The following is a 13202-nucleotide window of genomic DNA, read 5'->3' on the forward strand; positions in this document are numbered from 1 at the left end:
GTGGTTTTTTTTTTTTTTTGGTTTTTTTTTTTTTTTGTTTTTTTTGTTTCCCCCCCCCCCCCCCCCCCCCCCCCCCCAGTAGTTAAGAGAAGCTTTCACTTACCAAGGAGAAAACAGCAATTAGTTAACAATTTACTTATTCATTTATTCTACTGTATGGCAGCTACTACGCAGGAGTGCGCTCCTGGTAGCTGAGTGGTCCGCGCGACAGACTGTCAATCCTAAGGGCCCAGGTTCAATTCCCGGCTGGGTCAGAGATTTTCTCCACTCAGGGACTGGGTGTTGTGTTATCCTAATCATCATCATTTCATCCCCATCGACATGCAAGTCGCCGAAGTGGCGTTAAATCGAAAGACTTGTACCAGGCAAGTGGTCTACCCACCGGGAGGCCCTTGTCACACGCCATTATTGTACTACATAGGAAGGTTACAGACCACATAAAATTAAAAGGGGCTTGATAGTTTCCACTAATGAGCAAAGAGAATTGGTTCAAAACATTTCAATGTAAGTAACTACACTGGAAAGTGAATGACCATTTGTCTAGATAATTGGATGAACTACAGTGTCTGTTTTATTCAAATATTTCTTTTTAAATGTGATTACAATGGCCTGTTGGCAGCAACAACAATACACAGTTATACATATTTTATAATTATTCAGTTACAGCACCTGCTGCAGGGCGACTATTCAGATGTTGAAAATTTTCAAGTTCATGTCTGACAATAGCAAGATGAAAAAATTACGAGAAATCACATAAATAACAATTCATACAAAAATAACAAATGAACCTACCAGAGAAATTTTATATATTTATTGTGTACTTATATCAGAATTCTATATGTATATACCATTGGAAAATTAATTTTTCTCGTGATTTCTGCATAATCAGCATTCCTGTCAGTGACCTGTGATTGTCCTGCAGCAAAGTGTGCACAAACAAAACACAGTGATGTGCTGTAGAACACACAGCGAATTGCACAAGCTCCTTTATTCCCTGTGAGGAAAAGAATAAAAGTTGCAATCAGTATAAAAAACGTAATATAGAAATGGAAAAATGTCAATTCCTAACAAATAGTATGTATTTAATACACTGGAGAAGACACACAATTTTCAGTTAATGGAGATATATGAATAGCGTTTGGGAAAATCCGTTCATCAAATAAATCACTTCTATGCTTTTCTTTTAATTTTTTTTTTCAGAGAGATTTTTATTACTTTTTACTTCTTCAATTATACTAAGAGAAACAGTTCCTTATTTGAACCTATCTGAAAGAACTTTTGCTTTTCACGGGCAATCCTCTCACCAGGAATTTGGAAAGTAGGATAAAGCATCGAGCTGGGTCATGTGGTATACTCAGATAGAGTAAATGATAAAAGCATTAACCACAAAAGTAAGAGTCAACATTGAACTTTTAGTAAAGTGCACATTTTTAATCTCTCAGAAAAGTTAATTACAGCAAACACTTCGCTGCAAGATGAAAGAGTCATTCCAGGTCATCATTTTGATTTATATTTATTATTTTTCACATAATCTGCAGGTAAAATATCACACACTATTACTCAGAATACATTAATACATGAGAAGTACAGTAAATAGAAATTTAACTGAGGTTGCAAACATGGCTAGAAATGTGTCAAACAGCTTAGGTATCCCGTAAGTATCAGAAAAGTAATGATAATTTATTGACAACCAACCTGTAGCACCACCCAACCCTGTCTTCACAGAGTCCACAGCAACGTCTCTTATATGAGGAGCATGTTCAGGTCGAATAAATAAATACAGGCAAACCCCAACTAACTGCATGTATGTTACTAAAACATACTGCGAGTCTCTGGACAAGACTTTCTGTAGTTCTTCAGCCCATGCTTTTGCATTTTCTGAACTGAAAAAAATTGTTTTTCACATTTATTCCATAATGTAAATCATAAATTTTACTAACAAAAATAAAAATTGGAGTAAGTTTATGGATAACGTACTGAGTTTATAACCGGAAGAAAGTATGAAGTCATTGCATGAATGTGAAGCAGAAACCAATGACAACATGTTATTTATATAAATAGCTGTTATACAATCACACAAAAATGAACTGTGATGTACTATTCAACTAGGTTGAAGCCTACAACAGAATGCTTCATATAATTATGTAGTTAGTTACATGTTCCATAGATCAGTTGAATGATTCTTTCATCAAAATGATGTTGAACAAGTCAGTTAACATGTTATGACCAATGATTAGTGTTAACATTAATGAACGCTTTACTTTTTAGTCCTACTCATACAACTACACATAAAAAGAAGGTTGCTTTTTTTCCCTCTCGGGCTACCAGTTTTTAAACAGAAATTCATCCATGAATATGAGTTGTCCAGAACGAATGATTTTAGGTTAGCTTTACAACTTCCTTTGCTACTTGTCAGGCATTTACTGTTACTGGGAAACAACAAAAAAATTTTGTTGCTGCATATTGAATTCCTTTATTGGCCACTGACAGCTTTAATAATAGGCAATATAGGTCGATTTTTCCTCTAGTGTTATAGGCATGAACATCACTGCCCTTCTCAAATTGTCATAGATTATTTATGATGAATTTCTTTAGTGAATATATGCATTGAGATGGTGCAGTTAAAATGCTTAACTACTTGAAGAGATACCTACATGATGACTGTGGGTGAACACTACATATTATTCTTACTGTTCGCTTTTGTGCAATCAATATTTTCTTTCTAAGTGGTGAGTTACACCACACAATTATTCCACAAGACACATAAGAAAGTAAACAGAAACTCTTCACAAGAGATAACTTTATCTGTTACAAGAATATACTGCACAATTAATTGTCAAAAAATTGTGACTGGAGATGAAACTTGGGTCTATGGATACACCCTGAGATGAAAATTCAGTGTTCCCAAGGCAAACGCAGTGAACCACCTCATCCTAGAAAGGCACATCAGCCAAAATATGAAAACCATGCTCTGTTTTCCTGATACTGAGGGTACAGTGTGAAGAGTTAATTCAAAGGGACACAGCTGTAAAGACCAAATTTTAGAAGGGTGTACTGTGATGTTTGCAAAATGATGTACAAAGAAAGAGGCCAGAAAAATGGGCCAATCATTTCTTCCTTCATCATGACAATGCCCTGTGCCACACCTCGATTTTGATTTGCAAGATATGGCCGGACAAAGTGCTCCTGTCTGACCACATCCACTTTACTCAGTAACTTTAGCACCATACAATTTCTGGCTCTTCCCAAAAATTAAAATTGTGCTTAAAGGAATCTGTTTTGTCGTCATTCCTGACATTGAGAGGGCCATCACAGAGCATCGGAATGCCTTCTAAAAGAAGCCTTCCGGAAATGCTTCCTGTCATGTATTCAATATTGTGATATGCTTTGAAGGAGATTAAATCGAATGCCATGTAAGAATATTACTTTGTTTCTAATACAATTATTCATCATGTTTTTTTTATCACACCTCATACAGTCAACTAAAATGCTATATACTGTCAGTGGTACATTACATGCACAGCACAGTGTTGGATCCTCTCGCTGGAGGAGATTCCCAGACATGTAAAGAAAACTTCATTCACCCTCAGTGACTCGAAGGAGCTGTACCACGATCTGTCTGCCGAAGATGCATGGTCCTTTGCTTCAACAATTACACCACTGGATGTAGAGGGACTTTAATGGTGCCACTGTAGGTAGGATGCAGGTCTCCTTGGCTACTGGATCTGCCATATCATTTCCTTAAATTAGTACATACCCTTGTACCCAGGTAAATATCATTTCATTCTGTAAGTGTTTTAGACAAAGGAAGGTGTCTTTGATGTTATAGAGTGCTTTCTCTGCTGAGTACGTACACACACACACACACACACACGCACACACACACACACACACACACACACACACACACACACACACACACACACACACACACACACACACACACACACACACACGACAGCTTGCAGTGCACTTGGGTCGTCAGAGCAGATGAAAAACTTTGTAGCAAATGCATGTCTCATATTCTCCAATGCCATGGGGAAGGACTGGTATTTCATTCAAACCAAGTGCTATGATCTCTGCTTTCACACTGATTACTGATGGCTTTGTCACTCATGGAGACTCTGTGAAAGTCTGTTCCATGGGCACAATAGTGGTGATAATGGATTAGCTAAGAACTTATATGCTATGAGGAGTTGTCACCATACAGACAGTTGTGGTTCACCAGCCTCAGTACATTACATTCAGTTACAAGAAGCTCTTCTTAGAGCAGTTGAGAAGGCAGCAGTAGGAAGATGACGTAATGTGGTGCGAGGCACCAATGACAGATGGTTTATTTGGTATATGTACTGTGACAAAGACCGCCTAAATCATGGTCATTCTCTCCAATAGGCTGCTGTGTTTGGTAGCAGCATGTCAAAATGATAAACTTCTGTTCAATTCAGTTCAATTCAATGCATTGCTCTTAACACATAATTTTACATGGATGTGAATTTTCAACAAAGTATAAAGATTTTACAATTACAATCCTTTTAGTTTACATTATTTCTTATTACACTGTAATTCATGATAAATTCAAGTTATAAGGGCATTTTTGGATAAGCCACTGCTTGACTCGCTTTTTAAAAGTATCCCCTGTCAATATCTTAACTTCATTTGGTAACAAGTTATTAAAACCAGCTCCTTTGACATAGGGACTTTTCGCTGTTAATCTTCTGTTAACCATATGAAAATCTTTTCTGTGGCTTATTTCATAGTTGTGAATATCCATGTTTCTTTTTGTGACCTTAGTGTCTTCTTTCACTAGCATTATAGTTTCTAGTATATACATGGCATAAACTATGGGAATATTGTGTCTAATAAATAGAGGTTTGCAAGAAGTTCCTGGTTTTACTTTTGCTATGATCCTCAAGGCTTGCTTCTGCAGTATGAAAACTCTTTTCATATTAGTTTGGCATGTCCCACCCCACAGTACTATTCCATAAGACAAGGAAGGATATACTAATCCATAATATACAGTCCTTAGTGTTTCAGAATTAAGATATGGTGATAATCTTCTCAATGCATACAAACATACTGCCCCCCCCCCCCCCCAGACATAATCAGCTTGCTCCTTCCGTGAAAGTCGATCACTGATGCATAAACCCAAGATTTTACAATCTGTACAGGTTTTTGGTAAAATTTCATCAGTCACAGTATTTTGTCTGTTTGGACCACTTGGTTTAAAAGGAATAATATTAGTTTTTTCTCCGTTTACTTTTAGGTTCTCTCTTTCAAAGTGAGCCCCTGCCTTTTCAATAAAGTTATGTATCTTTTCAACTAGGCTGGGCTCATTGTCTGCATAGCAGACACCAGATGTATTGTCTCCATACATGGTGATCAATTGTTTATTGTCAAGAGGACTAGGAAAATTATTTACATGGCATATGACTAGGACTGGACCTAAAATGCATCCCTGAGGAACACCAAAATGTATAGTTCTTATACTTGACCTTTTGCTCTTCAGTATTTCTCCATTAGAGTAAGTTATCTCTGTGCACTGTTGTCTACCCTTTAAATATGTTTCTAGCAATTCCATGAGTTTTCCAGTGACACCACTCTTCACAATTTTTGATACGTGTATATCATGATGTACCCTATCAAAAGCACTTGAGAGGTCCAGGAATAGTCCTGCTGTTTGGGATTTTTCATTTAGTTTTTCAAGTACATTATGGAGAAATTGTACTGCTGTTGACATGGTATTTCGACCTCTTCTGAAACTATGCTGGAAATCACTTAATATGTCAGCATTGTTGTAATGTTCCAAGATTTTTTTAAAATATTATTTTCTCTATCAGCTTGTCAGGGAACACACCATCTTCAAGAACACAGTTTATTAGATGAACTAGTGGTTTCATTAGTTCATGTTTGTATTTCTTCAATAGATTTGGAGAAATTTCATCTAACCTGCTGATTTTTTGTTTCTTAAGTTATCAATAATCTGCAGAATGTCATATATGCTTACTGGGAGTAGTGCACTGCAGTTCTGTTTGTTACAGGACTCAAATGAATGCTGAATATCCTGTTTCATAGAGAGATCATTTTCGACAGTATCTACGAAGTAATTATTAAAAATATTGCTGACTAGAAGAAGATCAGAGATATCTTTATTACTCACAGTTAATTGTACATTACTGATTTTAGTTTCAGTTTCATTGTTTTTGATCTAATTTACAATTGACAAGCAAGCCTTTGAAATGTTATATGAACCTCATACCTGTTGGCTGATTCTTTCCGATTTTAATCTCCTGACTTCTTTGCGGTACTTACATTTGTACTGTTTGTAGAGTTCTTTATGTAACTCTGAGTTAGTCAGTCTGTGTAAACTATACATGTTTTCCATTTTTTCTTTCAGATCTTTTGTTTTAAAATCTAATGGCACAGGTTTTGATTTTGAAGGTTGATTTTTCTGGATATTCACTGTTTTTAATGACACGGCTCTATTTAAGTGTCCAGTCGTAATTTCAGTGAATATGTTCCATTTATTGTTGGCCCCAATGGTAGTCTCTATGGATTCCCATGATTTCTGCCATAAACTATGTCTTAGTGTAGCAATGTTGTTTTCAGATAATATTCGCCTGTGCTCTTACACTCAGTTTGAATTTGATATTATATTTTAGCACTAGTGTTTGGCCTAAATGATCTGAGGGGTGACCATTTATTATGTCTGTTGAGATGATGTGGTCATAATTTATAACAGCATGATCTACTGAACTGCTATGTGTGTTAGCTATCCCTGTGGGTGCTAATCCAAGACGATCTTTAGCCCCGTAAGACAAGATACAATCTGTAAAACATTTGCTTTCCTTTATATACACCTATGGCATAGAAAGAACAGTGCAAAATGTGATTTTAACAATTGCAATTTCGAAATCTCTGTCAACACTTTTTCTGTAGTGGTTATGAACTTACATGTTCTCAAGTAGATGGCACCACCACCACCTTTATTGTGTGTTCTGCAGTAAAAAAACTAAACAGCATATTTATTTGCATTTCATATAAAAGCATCTCTAAATACCAGGCCATCATTCCATTACTTCAGAAGTGTTAATTAACAGCAGAATAATAAACAACTGCTAAACGAAATGCCTGATGGAACACTTTGGAGAACTTCGGGTCGTGCCTAACTTGAATGGCGGGCGATGTGGTCTGGCTGTCACATCAGAGGTCGATCAGCAGTTGAGGAGGACAGACATGTTCTCTGCTACGATCGGTATTGGTTAAGAAATCAATTAGAAATCTCTGGTTTCAGGACACTTAAATGATAACTAGTTTGATAGTAATTACGCAGTTCACTATTTTGTTTACTCTCTGTGAAAGTGTGAAGAATGGAAGTTATTTGTGATTCATAAAGTGGACCATAATTGTGCACTCAGGAGCAGCATCTAGGCTTAGCTGCGTTAGTGCCAGTGTTTTCATCTGCGGCAGCAGCATGTCAGTAGTATATTTCCTGCGAGTACTGTGACAGTTATGGAATAGGGAATGATGTCCTGCAATAGTATGTGTGTTCTTATCAAGGCACATGTGGAGATGGGCTCCATCTAATGGATGATAATGCCTGCCCACATGGGTTTGATTTTGTAGATGAGAACCAAAAATATGAAGACTTCACGCACCTTGGTTGACTAACACAATATCCAATACTGAACGTGCATGGAGTGCTCTAGGATAACAGACTGCTGCCTCAATATCGCCATGGAGCATTGGTGACCTATAAAAGGTACTTGTCCACTAATGGGAAACATTACCACAAGCAGTCCTGGTGAGACTAATCAACAGTACTGACATTCTGTATATTATGGCAGAGGGAAACCACGCACAGTATTTGTCATCTGTGTATCCATATCACTGACACCCTACATCATGTAGCCAGGGTACCTTTCACGCCACAGATTATTATAGCGTTTCATGGACTCTAAAGGTTTCTTATCCTACAGATATGAGTTTATGAGCTGAAAGAGCATGAACTTTACTCATTATGTTAGTTTATTTTGTGTCATGCACATTTTATTGTGAACAGAACACGTATCCCAAAAGATTATGTCATCAGACAACGATGACAATATGCAAAATAAGTTAGTTAATTTCTTATTATGTCCAATGAAGGCACTTATTCAGTAGGCAACCTAAATATAAAGCATCAATGAAGTGACTCAGGCTGTTACACAGCTAGTTTAATTCGCAGATTAATCAGCTGCACGTAACGGATTCATGAAAGTTTTGATACAGAGCTTCTTTGGGGCTGCAAGACAATTACCGTACACAAATCAGTACAACAACAGCTTCTGTACCAACACTTTGACACTGCTCTCACTGTCTTTATTTCTGATATGGTATAAAATGAACTATACTGTATTAATTCTTCATTCACTTAGTCATTTACAAATTAGTAATATGGCTAATGTGGTAATGTCATTAGTCAAGATCACAGACCTGCTGGTATTGGTAATTATCAATAAATCAGTTGCATGGAAGTAGAGTTAAATATAAATAAAGCACTTTTGGAAGTTGATCTACAAAACTAAGCAGGTACTTCTGATAGCTCAGTTACTTAAAAAAAAAAAAATAATAAAAAATAAATGAAAGAAACACTTACCTTGCAGCGACTATGTTACTGGCATTAAGATCAACAATTTCTTCAAATCCTATTGCAAATATATCAATAGGGCGGTCAGCTGAAGAATTGTTCATTACGTCAACCAGAGCTAGACAATAAAGAAAGGAAGTTGAACATAACCGATAAGGAGCAAAATTATGAAGGGTCAAAATTAGATTCTTTCTATTTCTATAACTAAAAACTGGTAAAAGAGATTTCATTTTTCAATGTCTACTCTACAGTTAATGTCAATTTTTTCCCCTCCTGAAAATGAATGAATTAGTTCATATCAACTATTACACAGAGTATGATACAGGGGAAAAAAATCCAGTTAATTTGTTCAGCTTCCAAAATATACATCTTTGAAAATGTGATTCAATTCAGAGTGAACGATCTTACATACTTCTACAATCATACTCTGCAAACCAATGGAAAGTGTATGGCAGACAACACTTCCCACTGTACCAATTATTAGGGCCTCTTCCCATTCCACTCAAGTATGGAGCAAGAGAAAATAGCTGTCTAGATGTCTCTGTTAGTGCTGTAATTAATCTAATCTTGTCCTCACGATTCCTATTGAAGTGAAATGTAGGTGGCTGTTGTATATTCCTTGAGCCACCATAAAAAGTCAGTTCTAGAAAACTTTCTAAGTAGGCTTGCTTGGAAACTTTGTGTGCATCGTGAAGTTTTTTCCAGTTCAGTTTCTTCAGCACTTCTGTGACACTTTCCCAGGGGTTAAACAAACATGTGGCCATTTCTGCTATCCTTTGCTGTATACATTCATCCCTTGATAATCATATTTGGTACAGGTCCAATACACTTTAATGATACCCTAGAATGTATCGCACAGGTGATTTGTGAGCAAACTCCTTTGTAGACAAATTGCATTTCCTTTGTATTCTACCAATAAACTGAATTATGCCACCTGCTTTACCTACGACCGAACCTATGTGATACTTCCACTTCCTACTGTTACAAAGTACAAAGTGTTACACACAGATAGCTGTATGAGTTGACCAATTCCAGCTGTGACTCACTGATACTATAGCCATAAGGTACTAGGTTTTTCCCATTTTGTGAAGTACAAACTTTTAAATTTTTGAGCGTTTGAAGCAAGTTGGTGATTTCTGCACCACTTTGAAATACTATCAAGATCTGACTAAATATTTGTGCAGCCTTTTTAGACAACACATTATTATAGATAACTGCGCCATCTCAAAAAATTCTTGGGTTACTGTTAATATTGTCTGCAAGGTCATTAACATGCAACATGAACAGCAAGAGTCTAAACACACTTCCATAGGGCACACTAGAAGTTACTTCTACATCTGTTGATGACTCTCCATCCAAGGTAATTTGCTGCATCCTCCCTATCAAAAATTTCTCAATCCAGTCACAAATCTCTCTAGATACCCCATACACATGATCATACTTTTGATAATAACACTTTTCTGAAATCAAGAAATACCATACTTGACAGCATTGATCCATGGCTGTCAATATGTCAAGTGATAAAAGTGAGAGTTGCATTTAATCTTCTTTATAGTACTGTAGCAAAAATACATAAATACGCATAAAACAGAGCCCTTTGCTGTATATTGTGCTCATATTGCACTTTTTCCCATTTCTGCTATTCAGCAAGGACTTTTCAGGGAGAACAGGAAAATTTAGTGTTTTACTGAGTATAGCCCTAGTGAATGTGATATGTTCTACAGGCAGATGAAATGAAAAGAAAATGTATATAATTTCCTGCAATAATTCAGATGTAAGCTGACCAGTGATGAGAGCAACATTCTTTTGTCTAAATTGTTATTCTAAACAAATCTGTTCCTTTTGCCATTTACAAAACAATAGTCTAAGCCCAAACCACGAAAACAACTCCAGACCATTATCTGCCTCCACCATATTTCACCACTGCCATACCACTTGTATCAAATAATGGTCTCCAGGTATATACTAGGTTCCTAGTTTCCCTTCTGAGTCATATTTGATGTACCTTGTCTCATTATGCCATAAAAATCTTCACTGCTACACAGGTCAATGAAAGTGTTAACAAATACTGGGCCATATAAAATGAAAATGTAATGGCTAACACTTCTATGTTTCAATATCATAACTACAAAATTGTGCTATATTTTCAACTGACAGTCAATATAGTTTCCATCACTTATTACGAACAGGACAGACTGCTACTCACCATGTAAAGGAGATGTTGAGTCACAGACAGTCACAACATGAGGATTGCTAATCATGTGAGTTTTCAGGCAATAGGTCTTCTTCTGAAGTAAATGACACACACACACACACACCACACACACACACACACACAAGACCAACTCAGACTCACATGACCACTGTCTCTGGCCACTGCGGAGTAGAAATCTGGGTGGTGGGGGTAAGGAGGAGGCTGGGGCAGGGAGGGGGAGGGATAACAGAGCAGAGGTGGGGGAACAGTAAAGTGCTTCTTGTGGGAGTATGCAGGAAGATGGGGGAGGGGGAGGGAGGGTAGGGTAGCTAGATGAAGTCAGGAGGTTAGACGACAGGGGGAGAGGAAAAGGAGAGAAGTTGTTGAGGAAAGGAAAAAATGAGACGAGGAGAGGGGGTGGGGAAGGGATGGGGAGGGAGAGGGAGGGGAGGGGAGGGAGGGGAGGGGAAGGGAGGGAGGGGAGGGGAAGGGAGGGGGAGTGAGAGGAGGAGGGGGAGGGGGAGTGAGAGGGAGAGGGGGAGGGGGAGCGAGAGGGGGAGGGGGACTGAGAGGGGGAGGGGGAGTGAGAGGGGGAGGGGAGTGAGAGGGGGAGGGGAGTGAGAGGGGGAGGGGGAGTGAGAGGGGGAGGGGGAGTGAGAGGGGGAGGGGGAGGGGGAGTGAGAGGGGGAGGGGGAGTGAGAGGGGGAGGGGGAGGGGGAGTGAGAGGGGGAGGGGGAGTGAGAGGGGGAGGGGGAGGGGGAGTGAGAGGGGGAGGGGGAGTGAGAGGGGGAGGGGGAGTGAGAGGGGGAGGGGCAGGGAGGGTGAGGGATGGGGAGGGAGAGGGAGGACAAGAGAGGGGGAGGGAAGGGGGAGGGGGAGGAAGGGGGAGGGGGAGAAAGGGGAGGGGGAGAAAGGGGGAGGGGGGAGATGAAGGGGGAGGGGGGAGATGAAGGGGAAGGGGGGAGATGAAGGGGAAGGGGGGAGATGAAGGGGGAGGGGGGGAGATGATGGGGGAGGGGGGGAGATGATGGGGGAGGGGGGGGAGATGATGGGGGAGGGGGGGAGATGATGGGGGAGGGGGAGATGAAGGGGGAGGGGGAGATGAAGGGGGAGGGGGAGATGAAGGGGGAGGGGGAGATGAAGGGGGAGGGGGAGATGAAGGGGGAGGGGAGATGAAGGGGGAGGGGGAGATGAAGGGGGAGGGGGAGATGAAGGGGGAGGGGGAGATGAAGGGGGAGGGGAGATGAAGGGGGAGGGGGAGATGAAGGGGGAGGGGGAGATGAAGGGGGAGGGGGAGATGAAGGGGGAGGGAGAGATGAAGGGGGAGGGAGAGATGAAGGGGGAGGGAGAGATGAAGGGGGAGGGAGAGATGAAGGGGGGAGGGGGAGATGAAGGGGGAGGGAGAGATGAAGGGGGAGGGGGAGATGAAGGGGGAGGGGGAGATGAAGGGGGAGGGGGAGATGAAGGGGGAGGGGGAGATGAAGGGGGAGGGGGAGATGAAGGGGGAGGGGGAGATGAAGGGGGAGGGGGAGATGAAGGGGGAGGGGGAGATGAAGGGGGAGGGGGAGATGAAGGGGGAGGAGATGAAGGGGGAGGGAGATGAAGGGGGAGGGAGATGAAGGGGGGAGGGAGATGAAGGGGGAGGAGAGGAAGGGGGAGGGAGAGGAAGGGGGAGGGAGAGGAAGGGGGGAGGGAGAGGAAGGGGGAGGGCAAGGGATGGGGAGGGCAAGGGATTGGGTGGGGCAAGGGATTGGGGAGGGCGAGGGATGGGGAGGGCGAGGGAGGGGGAGGGAGAGGGAGGGGAGGGAGGGGTGGGGGAGGGGAGGGGGAGGAAGAGGTAGGGGGAGGAAGAGGTAGGGGGAGGAAGAGGTAGGGGGGAGGAAGAGGTAGGGGAGGAAGAGGTAGGGGGAGGAAGAGGTAGGGGAGGAAGAGGTAGGGGAGGAAGAGGTAGGGGAGGAAGAGGTAGGGGGAGGAAGAGGTAGGGGGAGGAAGAGGTAGGGGAGGAAGAGGTAGGGGGAGGAAGAGGTAGGGGGGAGGAAGAGGTAGGGGGAGGAAGAGGTAGGGGAGGAAGAGGTAGGGGGAGGAAGAGGTAGGGGAGGAAGAGGTAGGGGAGGAAGAGGTAGGGGGAGGCAAGAGGTAGGGGGAGGAAGAGGTAGGGGGAGGAAGAGGTAGGGGGAGGAAGAGGTAGGGGGAGGAAGAGGTAGGGGGAGGAAGAGGTAGGGGGAGGAAGAGGTAGGGGGAGGAAGAGGTAGGGGAGGAAGAGGTAGGGGGAGGAAGAGGTAGGGGGGGAAGAGGAAGGGTAGGGGGAGGAAGAGGTGAGGGGGAGGAAGAGGTAGGGGGGAGGAAGAGGTAGGGGAGGGGAAGGGGTAGGGGAGGGGAAGG

General features: G+C 41.5%; 1 protein-coding gene across 1 annotated transcript in view; it reads right to left on the bottom strand.

Moving 5' to 3' along the window:
- The window catches only part of LOC124555696 (synaptojanin-1), a 135064-nt gene that overhangs the window by 25398 nt on the left and 96464 nt on the right, over nt 1-13202 (bottom strand). Inside the window, exons 12-14 of the mRNA XM_047129701.1 lie at nt 8636-8744; nt 1696-1883; nt 849-994 (exon numbers count right to left, since the gene is read on the bottom strand). Coding sequence (XP_046985657.1) covers nt 849-994; nt 1696-1883; nt 8636-8744 — 443 coding nt within the window. The remainder of the gene's footprint in view (nt 1-848; nt 995-1695; nt 1884-8635; nt 8745-13202) is intronic.

This window comes from Schistocerca americana, chromosome X (assembly GCF_021461395.2).
Source record: "Schistocerca americana isolate TAMUIC-IGC-003095 chromosome X, iqSchAmer2.1, whole genome shotgun sequence".
Classification (NCBI taxonomy): domain Eukaryota; kingdom Metazoa; phylum Arthropoda; class Insecta; order Orthoptera; family Acrididae; genus Schistocerca; species Schistocerca americana.